Source organism: Quercus robur, chromosome 2 (genome assembly GCF_932294415.1).
Source record: "Quercus robur chromosome 2, dhQueRobu3.1, whole genome shotgun sequence".
NCBI classification, from domain to species: Eukaryota; Viridiplantae; Streptophyta; class Magnoliopsida; order Fagales; family Fagaceae; genus Quercus; species Quercus robur.
Genome location: NC_065535.1, coordinates 29243130 through 29253758, shown reverse-complemented (window position 1 = coordinate 29253758; position 10629 = coordinate 29243130). Strand labels below are relative to the sequence as shown.

Here is a 10629-nt window from a genome sequence, read left to right as displayed (position 1 = left end):
GATGAAAATAATAATCTATCGCCCAATTTACAGCTCATAAATAAAAGCTCATAAATCCTGTTTTCCACAATACTATTTCAATATATATAATTGAACATTACAATTAGGTAAACTGTAAAATGTATACCAACAACCCCACTACTCCCTCCCTTCTCATGGCAACTATTGAGAAAGAAATGGAAAAGAAAAAAGAATCAACTGCCAACTCCCAAGTTACAACATGAGACTGCAGGAGAGGAGCTCATTTCTATTTGTATGAGAGCAACTGATGAACTTTGAACTTTTGCTTGTCATATTTGGTGGCTGAAAATCTTCAAAGAAAATAATTGCACGCGGTAGGCAGAAGAGAGATCCAGACACATGGATGCCACTCTTTGCTTCTATTTACTGCTATGAGCCAAAACAGTTCCCTCTTGGCACTGAGAAAGAATGTAGGAAAACACTTTCTGCATATGATTTACAGCTCTTGCCTGGATGTACATGGTGATTTCACTTTACATAACCTGAATTTTTTAATATCAGGCATCCCCTTCCCTCCTGTCTCCATTTTCTTCTTGACCTGATACAGCATTTAGCTGCTGCTGCAACTGTTTAGTGATAACTAAATTATCAATGCAAGCTTCAAATGATGTTAATAATTAATTCCTACATAAACAATTGGACCCCCACCCTCTTTCTATACCCTGATGGGTAAAAAATCAAAAAGACGATGCCCGTGGAGCATTCCTGAAAGGAACCTATCCAGGCGTCATGTTAATCTACTAACAATCCTATTCCTAGGTCAACAGCCAATCAGTACCGACCAAAACCAACCAATTTCTATTAGAGTGAGTTATCTTGTTTTAAAAATTCCATGCTAGGCCCATCCCAAAGTCATGGAAACATATAATTCAAAACTGAACCCCCCCTGAGCAACTCACTTGTATGTATTTTAACTTTTCAGCAGTCAGCTCTTCACACAAATTGACCGTCCTGCAGAAATGGGGAGAAATTTAGAGAAACCTCCACACACTGGAAAAACAAACAATAAACAAAAGAGAGATCAGAAGTACTTATGATACCGACCTAAATTGAAGCTCAGAGATCTTGAGAAGAAGTAAACGTTCCCTCTCAGAAGCCGCTGTTTCAATCTGTTGAAAGAACAAATCAGAAAAACTAGGGAAGAATATCGAGCAAAGCGTTAATCAAAATATGTCAGTCCAATTGTCATCAGCACCAAGCAAAGAAACACATAGTTATTAGTCATGAAACTGTTTTATACAAAATAGATTTATTATGGAATTTAAACAAGATAATGGAGTAAGGGTTCCATAATGGTGCTCTCAAGAACCTTTTCACCAGACTCCTCCACATTGAAAATTTTTGGCACCTAAAACTATGTATGCCAATTCATCATATTTATCATAGTGGAGTAACAAGCCAAATAGTGAGCAAAAACATCATCCTTGTCTGATCACATACACTTGTCACATTTGATGGGATTATGCTGGTCAACACACAATCAAAGAACATAAAGTGCCAACTTTGATCCATTCATAGTTGCATATGCCTTCATCTCATTTTGTTGGAACTGTGGCCACAGGATCCTCATGCAATAACAATTGGTAAGTTTGATTTTCATACTAAATTTATTGGAGAGTAATGAAAATACTTCATGAGGAAAAACCTTTTTTTTTTTAATAAGTTACTTCATGAGAAAAACTAATACGAACAGAGTGCTTTCCATGAAAACAATCAATCAATAACCACTTATTGAAAGAATAAAATATAAAAAGCAATTATTGGCATAGAGAACTTAGAATGAATTTTGGCAAAGGAAGTCTCAGAATTGTCTTTATTTTTCCGTCCAAAACTTAAAAAAACAAAAAGGCTAAGTAAGAATGCAACCTACAGAAGGGAAGTCTAATCACAGAAACCTTGGCTGCATTCATAAATACATTTCTACTAACTAGCAAAGCTAATAATAGGGTCTCAGTAATGCAAGGACAACCTATTCTTCAGCAAAATTTCAATGTTTCTTTTGTAAAAAGAAAATGAATTCAAACAGTTTCCAACTAGCCAGAAGCACATAGATAAATATACTTACAGTTCCATTGTTCTCTGAACTACGAGGCAATGGCGGCAACTTTCCATTTTGGGTAGCTGAAAAAAAATAGGAGTGCTTTACAAACGTGCTTGATACCTATTTTCTCAATATAACTAGATATAACTACCTCAAGAATCATACTCACCATCTGCTACCTCAGCTGGTTGCATGCTGTAGAGCAAATTCATGATAAGATCCTAGTATACAAGTAAAATTTTAGCAAAAGAATCTATTGAACACAGATTTAAGTTTGTCAAGGACTATTCTAATGGTCAAAATCAAATATAAAATCATAATTTCTTTTATAAGTTCGATTTCACCTGTTGCGTTGTGGTCTGCATAAAAAGATGCTGAAGGTGAGGCATGAGAAGTGAAGCAGGTAAATTACCATTGCTAAATTCCTTTGGCGACTGATTGATAGGCTGAAAACACACAGAATTACATTATATGAATTAAAGGAAAAATAAAGACTATCATAAGGACAAATTCTATGAAGTAAACCTTACAAGTATACTAGAATGTCAGACTTGATCTTCAATATAATCCGCCACTTGGGAGTCAGATATATTAAATGTAAACATGTGGATCAAGATAAAATGCTACTTAACAATTGGGCATTATTGTCCACCCGCTTACACAAACACACACACACACATTAATAATTAACAAAGTACAGCACACAAGTCTGAAAATTAAAAATAGTAATACCTAATTTTCACACAACATTGCAGACACCCACAGACGTCAAATATTGTCTTCTTTCCTCTCAAGAAAAAAAATCCCCCAAAAAGATAGTATTATTCTACCATATTAGTAAATCTTTTACGTGATTGTACTACAAATGAAGGTGATTATTAACATAATTTATATAATTAAACTATTTGAGCAAGGCAGTATACTAACCGCTTGCTTGGAATCAAAAATCCATTCACCAACACTAGCAGACTTTCTTAATGGAGATCCCTAAAAACAACAAAACAGAACATCAGGTGAGAATTTGAAACCCATTGTAATTACTTCAACAATATTTTCAAGCGAAAATTGGCCAAATACCTGTGTAGACCGTCGTGGAACTGTACTTAATGGAATATCCTAGGGCACATCTTTAAGTTAGTGATAGTCATATAATTGGGAGAGGAGGGGGAGAGAAAGCGAGTTGCCTGGGGAAGGGAAGGGGGGGTTCATTATGAAGCCTTACCTTTACAAGATCTAAATTCTCTGATGTTACTGAAAATCTTCCTCTAATTTGCACCAGATTTGCCTTTGACTTGTCATCTAAGGAATCCCTAAACCCTATTAAGGGGGAAAAATAGTTAATGTCACAAATTCTGTGAGCCTGCAGGCTATTGGTAGCAGCATCAGCAGCAGTGATGATAATGATGATATTTGATGCATATTGAATTACTTCATTACCTCCAGTAGACTTTATTGGAGCTGATAAACTATTTGCCGAAGCTCGGTTTGGAAGCATCAAAGGACCACTAAAGCTTGGTGCCCGCCGTACTTGTTGGAAAGCTTTCTCAGTAGATGGTTGAATTTCAAGCTCAGTCCTAGTAATTAACTAAACATCAGCTACTTGTCCACACCACCAGAAAAATATCCAAATGACAAGAGCATATGGAAAATGAAACTTTTCAAATGAAACAGAAGTTAATAATTTGGCTTCGTAGAATAAATCCAAATACATCATGACAAACCTTTCAGAGATTCGCACTCTCTCTGATACTGAATGACTAAGCACAGCACCAGGCATAAGTGGGCCACTCTGAGTTTGGCGAATTTTCACTGTTTGAGTTTTAGTCTTGGCCTGAACCATGTCCTTTTCTGACATTGATGAAGATGCCTCAGTGCTTGAGCCATTTTTTCTCCAACCAACTTTCTCTTGGCATCCAGATTCCAGTAAATCACTTTCCACAACCTTTCCCTTTCTATTCAGGACGTCAGCCTGTGGTTTTTCTTCACCACTATTTCGCCCTCTGTACTCAGGCTGTGATAATTCATAATTTAAATTCAATTTCCCAAAACTGGTTTGGAAATCAATTGAATCCTGCCATTGAAAGATGAGAAAATATTAATTCACTTGCTTAGAATCAAAATTTCAAAGAGAAAACAAAGATAAAATAAGATTAATATGCACTCTCAAGAAGCAGGAGAAAAATTGAACACTTGGACTGCTCTTGAAAAAGAAAATTAGATGCCCGATGTAGTTTTAAAATATTACTACCTCCTCACTGAAAACATATTTCATGCTTTCATCTTCTTCCCTGGTCTCTGGCCCATCATCATCATCATCTCTCACCTAGAAAAAAATTACATCAGATTAACTGACTAGTATAACCAACCAAACACTGTCCAAAAGAAGATACTGTCTCAATATGAACTAACTTGATAATTGATAAAGATTAAAAAGAATATTTCTTACCAGTGATGCTTGCGCTTTTAAATCCTCAATATCGAAGTTCCAGGCACTAACTCCTCGCTGGTACTCACTCTGATAGCAGCAAGACAAGACATTACCACCAAAGATAAGAAAAAGAGTAAAGTAACGTTTTATGTACAGATATCTCTGATCACTAAAAGTAAGATATTACAAAAGAAACATTTCCCAGTTTTTTATTTACGCTAATTCTAGTCTGAGCAAAGAAACATATATGACATAAACGAGATTAATCTCTAGCCTTTGAATGATCCACAAAGAAAAAAAATAGCTTCCATATTTTCTTTGTATAATCATTATTATCAATCTGCAAAATAAGTTAGAAAACAGACCAAAGCTGGATAAAAGAGCAAATTCCAAATCAGAAATACGAGGTGTTGGCATGCATCGACCACAGGAAAAGCCCTTACATTTGTTTGAAAAGCCCTACACTCTAAAACAGATTGTTTTCTCTGTTTCAATATTGTTACTCCTTTTTCAACAGTTTTCTATGGATTAAGAGTCTTCAATAATCATTTAAAGAAAAATATGAAGTTTTCCTCTGATCTAATGGCTTCTCCTGGATTCAGAATTTAGGATGGACATACCCAGTCAACTACCAAATAACATACATGATTGTAACTTAGATTCCTCAGTGGTAATAAAGCAGCACACATATTCAAATGGGGGCAGTTGTCACTGATAGTTACTTGATCATCTTAGTTGAGGTTTTCACAAATGGACAGAATATGAACAGGGGAGGGGGGAAATTGTTAAAGTTCAAAAAAGCATTCTCAAGAAATGCAAACAGTTGAATATTAGAAAAAAATAAAAGACAATTTGCTACATCATCATGACCACAGGTAAATCAAATTTAAGTTCAAAATAAATGGCGTGAACTAAGGTTTATGACCTGTGATATAGCCTCTTGTTCTGCTGAAGGCATTTTCTTTAGAGCTAGTTGTGCTGCGTCTTTAAGCTGCAAAATTAACCAATGCCATCAGACAAGTCCACCAGGACAAGTGAAATTATGAACGTTGCATTCCAGCATTATGATGGTTAACCTGGAGGGCTTTTACACGATTCCAAAGGGGTGGCAAATCAGCAAATAATTTCTTCACAGAAAGCTCTGGAGACTTTGCATGCTTGAAAAAGGAGTGTTTCAATAATTTCTCTGCTGTTGGCCTCTTTGCTTGATCTTTCACCAGACACATTGCAACCATTTCTTTAAAAGACTGATCACAACTGGAAATCCTCCAATTAGAATATTATTCCATAATATAAAGACATTGAAAGACGGAAACCACCAAATAGTGAAGTATATATGTCATTTTCACTTTAGCCAGAAAGAACATGAATACCTTAGAGAATTTTTTATCTCGATCATAATCAAGCCCAGGAGGGGCATTCTGTATCGTCATCAGGAGAACCTATAGAACAATAAAGGGTCAGATATATTTTAGATGTTTCAACAAAGTGCTACTGAGAAAACCTACTTAACCTTATGCAATTCTGCAGGTACAATCTTATTGAACCCCTATAATGTAAATACCTTCATTGGAGGATATTTTGAAAATGGTGCATGACCGTGAGCCAGCTCCAATGCCGTTATACCAAATGACCAAATATCAGCCCTGTAGAAGAATGATGCAAGAGAGAACCAAGTATATATATTATTTTCTTATTTTCTCCACAAATCAAGACATGAAATTGACTATTTATGCAAATAAGACATTCAACAACTATCAGAAGAAAGTGATTCTCTGTTTGATAAAGAGTTTAAAAAAGGAATAAAAGTAAAATACAGGAAATGCCACAGTCCCTATCACAAATTTGCTAAGTTTAAAGGACCATCTATTATGGGGCCTACATTCTACACACAGACATGTGTATATAAGTAGATATTAACATGTAAAGACACTGAAAGCCTGCCTTTTGTCCCAGGCCAAAAGCAACCCAATCCATATTCAACAGACCTTCACCTAGAAAAGACTATGCCCAGTTTACTATGGCAGCTAAAGCTTTCAAACAGAATAAGTAGGTGGTGCTGAATAAATCAAATAATGGCAAATCATCAAGGCAAACAAATGCTATAACCATAAGCCAAAGTTCTAGAGCAAGTTATCGAGTTCAATTGGGGCAGTGACGAACAGAAGCAACACCTTCATGTTCCAACCCTAACCCTTACCGTCAAAGCTCCTCTATGTTTCTTTGAAATTATAAAATGGAATAAAACTCACTTGGAATTATATCCACTTCCTGGCTGCAATACCTCTGGTGCCATCCTGGAAAGCAAAGATATGTTGAAATCTCAAACACACGGATAAAAGAATAAATTATAATAACATACAGCATCAAACCAAGAAATATCCTAAAAAGAAATTGAATACATTGACAATATATCTTACCAGCATGGGGTCCCTACAAAAGTATTTCTTGTTCGTTGTCTTTCACCTGTATCAAACGTGCAAGCTGAAACACCAAAGTCGGCAAGCTTTATCACCCCATTTGTATCAAGTAGTATGTTTCCAGCCTGTGATGCAAATATCAAACTTAATTTGAAACCCTCCCAACGTATCTTTAAAAAAAGAAGAGCAAATATAGACCATGTAGTGGAGGGATGTTGAAGTTCTACATTCAACTAACCTTAACATCCCTATGAATATGTCCTTGTCGATGAAGGTAGTCCAAAGCCTTCAAAGTTTCTTTTAGTATAGAACCAATAGCAGCTTCTTCAAAGCCATCTGGGTATGCTATCTTCATGAGGTGCAAACAAGAACCCTCCGCCATGAAAGGCATGACCACCCAAAGGTTTCGTCCAACAACAAATGAACAATAAGCCCTAACAACATTTGGATGATCTATCAAAATCATTGTTTGAGCCTCCCTACGTATGTCATCCTGCAAAATAACACAAAAAATTAAAATTTAACCATCATTTAAAGCAAAATATAAAGAACCAACTATTTCTGATAGATTACACAATTTAAGCTTAAGTAAAGAGGCAACCAATAAAAAGTAGAAATAATTGAAAAACAGTAAGAATACAGGAAAAAGTTCAGTTTCAAGAATATATATATGTGTGTGTGCACGCGCGCGCACGCACGTATCTCTATGTGTTTTTTTTTTTTTGGGGGGGGGGGGGTGTCAGGTTCAAGTTACACGTGTTTTAACTCTTTGTGATGTTACTTTCATTGATAGAGTATTTTTGACGAATTAACAATTGGATTACATTATCTCCATCTATCCTCCAATACTTGCCAAATATCAAGATTATCGAAAATCAATCATTATCCCATCATAAAATGTTTAAATTTCAAGATTTTGAACTTAAAAATTATACATAAAACATGAGTTAGTGAATCAAATAGCATATAACATCTTATTAACACGAAATTTAACGTGCATATTAAGGGCAACAAAAATTGTAATCTAACAGTTGGACTTTCAAAATATTGATCCTATAAAAAGTTATGGAGTGACTTAACATCGCAAAGAGTTACATTAGGTGTAACATGGAGTGTATATATACACTTCTGATTTTTTTTTTCCCTGCTAGGTGAAGATACTTGGGATCGAAGCCCCCAAGGATAGAATGTTTGAGATCATTGTAAGAGTTTACTTCTTGTGATTGCTTTCACCTCTTTCTTATTTTTCTTCATTGGTATTGTTTGCATTACTTTTAAGCCAACCCTGAACCCTCACTAGCATTTACAGAGAGGCTCTTTCCAAAGCTTGTCTTTTCTATTTTGAGTGCCCAATCTCAAGAAATGTTTAGATGCTATACAAACTCAATATGATTCAGCAGGCGATGCACTGTCTTGTGCATTAGTGGCAAATTCACTCTAGGCAAGTTGTATACTGCCATAAAACTTTTGAAACCCAAAAGCACTACATTTTCCTTAGCCTTTCACCACAAACTAACCCATCAAAAGATTCAAAACCAAACGGGCACTATCAAGAATTTGCTTGTATGAAAAATTTTCAAATTTTAGCAACATTTATGCATCAAAAATTGGCCTTTTTCTTTCTTTAAAGGCAAACTCAGCTTACACAACCATATGAGAATGAACCTTTGAACTCAACCTACATGATTTATAAGAGAGAGGAATTGCGATTAGGTCCAAAGACCATTGGCAATTTTCCAGAAAACTTCAAGAAGAGAGCCTTGGCCTTGTCAAAACATAATCAAACAAGCCCAAACCACAACCCAAATCCTACAATCACAATTTTTTCTCTAAATTTACTCGCCACCTAAACACACAGACATGTTCCTAAGTGCAATGTCCTCACATATCCAATCTCAACATCCAAAAAGTTCACTTAACGCAAGTGCAATACAGTTTCTCCAATAGCATTACAGCACATCAAGCATGCAATTTAGTGAATCAGAAAGAAGCAAAAGCCGCCTCACACCAGATTCAGGCTCATCAAAACATCCCATTGTGTTCCAATTCCACTCTAGTCCAGCAGCCAAGCTCAGTGATCCAGTCGACCCAACTATGAACTCGGATAGAGCTCTTTGTTTAGTCAAGCTTTACCCACACAACTTTCCAATTCCTATCCATCTATAAGTAAGTCCCACAACACCTTTAAAACCCGCGATTACCGTTCTAAGTAAAAAATTTCATCGAAACCGAATCATCTTTCCCTTTACTATTAAACAAAGATTGAGCAGACACAATCAAGATTTTGAAATAAACACAAATCAAATTTCCTCTCCAAGATTATTACCTTATTCAATACTCTACCAAAAAGTCAGAAGCGAACCTAACCAAGTATTTTGAAACAACTCTTAACAAATTCCCGGCAGAATCGAAGTGTAAACTCAAACTAACCATTTCAAATGAATATTTTGCAACCCTCAGTATTTCAATCACAGAAACCAAATCCAAATCGAATCACAGTAACCAAACAAGATCTCACTTCGAATCTAATCTCACAGAAACCAAACAATAAAACCAAAAATTTCCACACAAAAAAAAAAAAAAAAAAAAAAACTAAAGCATACTGAGAGAGAGAGAGAGAGTGAGAAAGAAGAAGGCGAACCAGATTACTATTGCAGCGATCGAGATCCAAGCACTTAACCGCGACGACTTCATTGGAAGGAAGATAGATCGCTCTGAAAACTGTAGCGGTGGCACCATAACCTACTTCTTCTAGAAGCTTGTAGTCGTTAGGGTTCGCTGAGTAAATCCTTTGATTCTTAGTTTTACCTCCCATCCTTCCCAATAAAACTACTGATCGGAGAAGAAAAACCAAAACCACTTTTTCCTCAGCTCAGCTCCACGCGAAAGCCACCACTCTACACCTTGGACTCTTTCTTTCTCTCTGTCGCTTTGTTCAGTGAGAAATGGAATCGTTGACCGCCATGGGAAGCGCTAGAGAGAGAGAGAGAGAAGGAAGTAGCATGGAATGGGCGAGACAGAGTAAGAGAGAGTCGCAGAGGAGAGAGAGAGAGAAGTGCTGACGTGTCGAAGAGCGGCTGGGTTATCAGGATGCTGACACGTGGGTAAGTCGTCAGGAGGGACGGCTGGGACCCGCCTTTGCCTTGGCTCGTCCTATCGTACCATCTGATTCCTACTTCTACTAATTTGGAAGAGAGGTTAGAGAAGCTGTATTTTTTGGAGTTAGGTGGTGTTTCACTGCAACCGTTCTCATTTCTAGTTTCTGAAAATCTTCTTTTGATTGGTTACTAGATCGAACGGTTTGGGTGTCCTAACTTGTAGCCCGACTATTATATTATTATCATTATTCATTGGCCGGGAAATACTTTGAAAATCTCATTATTAACCAATTAGGCAATTACATGGTGGATCAAACCTCCTCAAGTTTTACATTATGTTCTCCAAATCTATTAAACTTACCACCCGAGTGTCCTCGAATGGAAGATTCTATCATGTAATTATTAACACTAATTTTATCTATACTTCTATTTAAATAATTCCCCTAATTCAACTTCAATGCCTAAAAATATTCTCATTCTTATCAAGTGAGCAGATCTGCTCACTTATAAGTTTTCAACTAAATGAGATAAATACATAAAATACAAAATTTTAAAACTCCACTAACCCACGTAAGAAAACTATTTATCCTTATGATCCCAATCACAACTTCTAAGAGTAGT

At 36.2% G+C, this 10629-nt stretch overlaps 1 protein-coding gene across 2 annotated transcripts; it reads right to left on the bottom strand.

The window, feature by feature from the left end:
* LOC126713224 (serine/threonine-protein kinase BLUS1-like) lies at positions 1–10044 on the bottom strand. 2 transcript variants are annotated; one of them, XM_050412921.1, is made up of 21 exons: positions 9552–10041; positions 7149–7403; positions 6911–7035; positions 6743–6787; positions 6055–6136; positions 5864–5932; positions 5567–5737; positions 5416–5481; positions 4509–4577; positions 4311–4385; positions 3784–4133; positions 3500–3636; positions 3285–3379; positions 3140–3178; positions 2990–3049; positions 2407–2508; positions 2232–2283; positions 2087–2142; positions 1066–1130; positions 921–972; positions 1–587 (listed from the first exon to the last, which is right to left on the bottom strand). In XM_050412921.1, the coding sequence occupies exons 1-21, from the start codon at positions 9723–9725 to the stop codon at positions 519–521; spliced, it is 2208 nt and encodes a 735-aa protein (XP_050268878.1). In that variant the 5' UTR covers positions 9726–10041; the 3' UTR covers positions 1–518. The 2 variants fall into 2 exon arrangements, with proteins under 2 accessions (XP_050268878.1, XP_050268879.1); XM_050412922.1 differs by lacking the exon at positions 3140–3178 and having other exon boundaries at positions 9552–10044.
* Positions 10045–10629: the final 585 nt, after the last annotated feature.